At 44.5% G+C, this 1943-nt stretch overlaps 1 protein-coding gene across 1 annotated transcript; it reads left to right on the forward strand.

The window, feature by feature from the left end:
- Positions 1 to 415: 415 nt before the first annotated feature.
- Positions 416 to 1677, forward strand: CCR75_007405 (uncharacterized protein; the record flags this gene model as incomplete). The annotated part of the gene is made up of 1 exon (XM_067965466.1): positions 416 to 1677. The coding sequence occupies one exon, from the start codon at positions 416 to 418 to the stop codon at positions 1562 to 1564; it is 1149 nt and encodes a 382-aa protein (XP_067823606.1). The 3' UTR covers positions 1565 to 1677.
- Between the last annotated feature and the right edge of the window lie 266 nt (positions 1678 to 1943).

Here is a 1943-nt window from a genome sequence, read left to right on the forward strand (position 1 = left end):
TGGCGCTGCCCCCACAATAAGACAACAATGTGCATCTTGAAACTTTCTTTAACAAAAAACAGTATAGGTTGGTCTTGACTCCTCTTTTAATGTAATGTAATTCCCTATCTGTGGAATTTAAAAGCTCTTTTCTGAATCCAGCGATTGTATCGACACATCGCGAAGGTTAGAGGGCTGATGACAGCTGGATACCCCACGTCTCACTCACTGCGATTCAGTATGCTATTGATGTTTAGAGTGCGCGATCGGCTCATGTGGCACGACAGCTGTTCACCAGAGACGATCGGCCAAAGGCACGTTACTACGTACATAAAGCTGATGTCAATGATGTCGCCCGGCCGTAGTGAACCGATGCGACCAAGCACTTTACAATTTATCTAGTCGAGAAGGCCGCATGAGCAGTAGACGATTTACCATGAACCCTTTTGGGGACTTGCATCTGTCTGGTGAAGACCAGACGGAGCTCCTGGAAATCGCTGATGCGCTTGTGCAGGCCAAAATTGAAGAGTATAAGAACTATCTCAAGATGAACAAAACCATCGATCAAGCTAGTTGGAAAGAATGTGCGTCTGCTGGTCCCGTGAAGACATTTATAGAGCGCAAATCTTCTAATTCAGCTGTCAATATGATTTCTGGGCTAATGGTGGGTCCACTCGTGGGAACACTGGACGAAGTCATGTTTGGCCTTGTCAGTCCTACGCTCGAGTCGATGCGAATTAAAGCATCGTATCTACATGACTTCAGTGCTGCTTCGGTCCTTGCGACGATTGTCGAGCCAAATGAAGAGGATCCGTTTCGCTCGGTTGTTATCAAATGGATCGAGATTGATATTCCTGGAGCCATTATGGGCATTGTGCGCAATCGCGACTATGTCTATGTCGAAAGCACGGGCATCCATCACGACGACAATGGTGAACGTATAGGCTATCACTTAATCCACTCGGTTAGCTTTCCACAGACAACTGAACGGCCAGGCCGGGTCCGTGGTAATATGGCACTTTGCGGCATTTTCCGACAAGAAGGACCCGATAAAACGGATTGCCGCGGTACATCCGTTCTTATTCCGAGAGGCGACATCATTCCCTCTATGGCAATGGCCCGGATGGTGAACGCCACGATGGCAGGGGTAAACTATACGTACTGTGGCCAGATGAAAAAGATTGTGTGGTTATTAGATTTGAAGCATGCCGAGCGAAAAGAGCTGGGAACTCCTGTTTGGGAACCAGTGTGTATCACTTGCTCCAAGCCAATCAAGACCTCAAGGCTTCGGAATACTAAATTAACGTGCAAGCTGTGCTTCGGAGCGCTGTGTCGGTCGTGCAAAGTCATCAAAAAGTTGAGCTTCATATCGCCGGATTTGGAACTCACTCAGTCAAAATTAAGTTTTTGTGTCAAATGCTTGATTAATGCTAACCGATTAGACACTCTGGAAGCTGCTCGATCCCAGTTCGTATACGGGCGTCCTGCTTACCATAGCGCTAACATATCGAATGGCACTTCCTATATGTGCTCTCTATCGGGAAGCATAGCATCGTCAACACCACGTTCATCAGACGATTATTAAGTTTCGACCTTAGCGGGGAAAAATATCATTCATCACATTAATCATGCCCCTGCCCGATGCTTAATTATTGTAATGACAAAGTATTTTTATTTTTTGAGACATCAAGATTTTCGGCTCCTGTTTGACAATTAGTTAGTATTTGTTCTTGACGTAGATACTTACCACGCTATAAGTGGCTGGGCTATATGATTAGAGCTTCGGGTGAGAATGCAACTCTAGCGGACGTCAAATACAAATCGAGTAGAATTTTTTTGAAAATAGTAATTGAAGGACTAATACAAATGCCTTTCTTTATGTCCAAAATTCCAATTTTACCAGCTTTTACTTTTTTGAAATCTTTAGGACATAATAACACTTTTGACTAAAGCTATCACACATT

This window comes from Bremia lactucae, linkage group LG13, assembly GCF_004359215.1.
Source record: "Bremia lactucae strain SF5 linkage group LG13, whole genome shotgun sequence".
NCBI lineage: Eukaryota > Oomycota > Peronosporomycetes > Peronosporales > Peronosporaceae > Bremia > Bremia lactucae.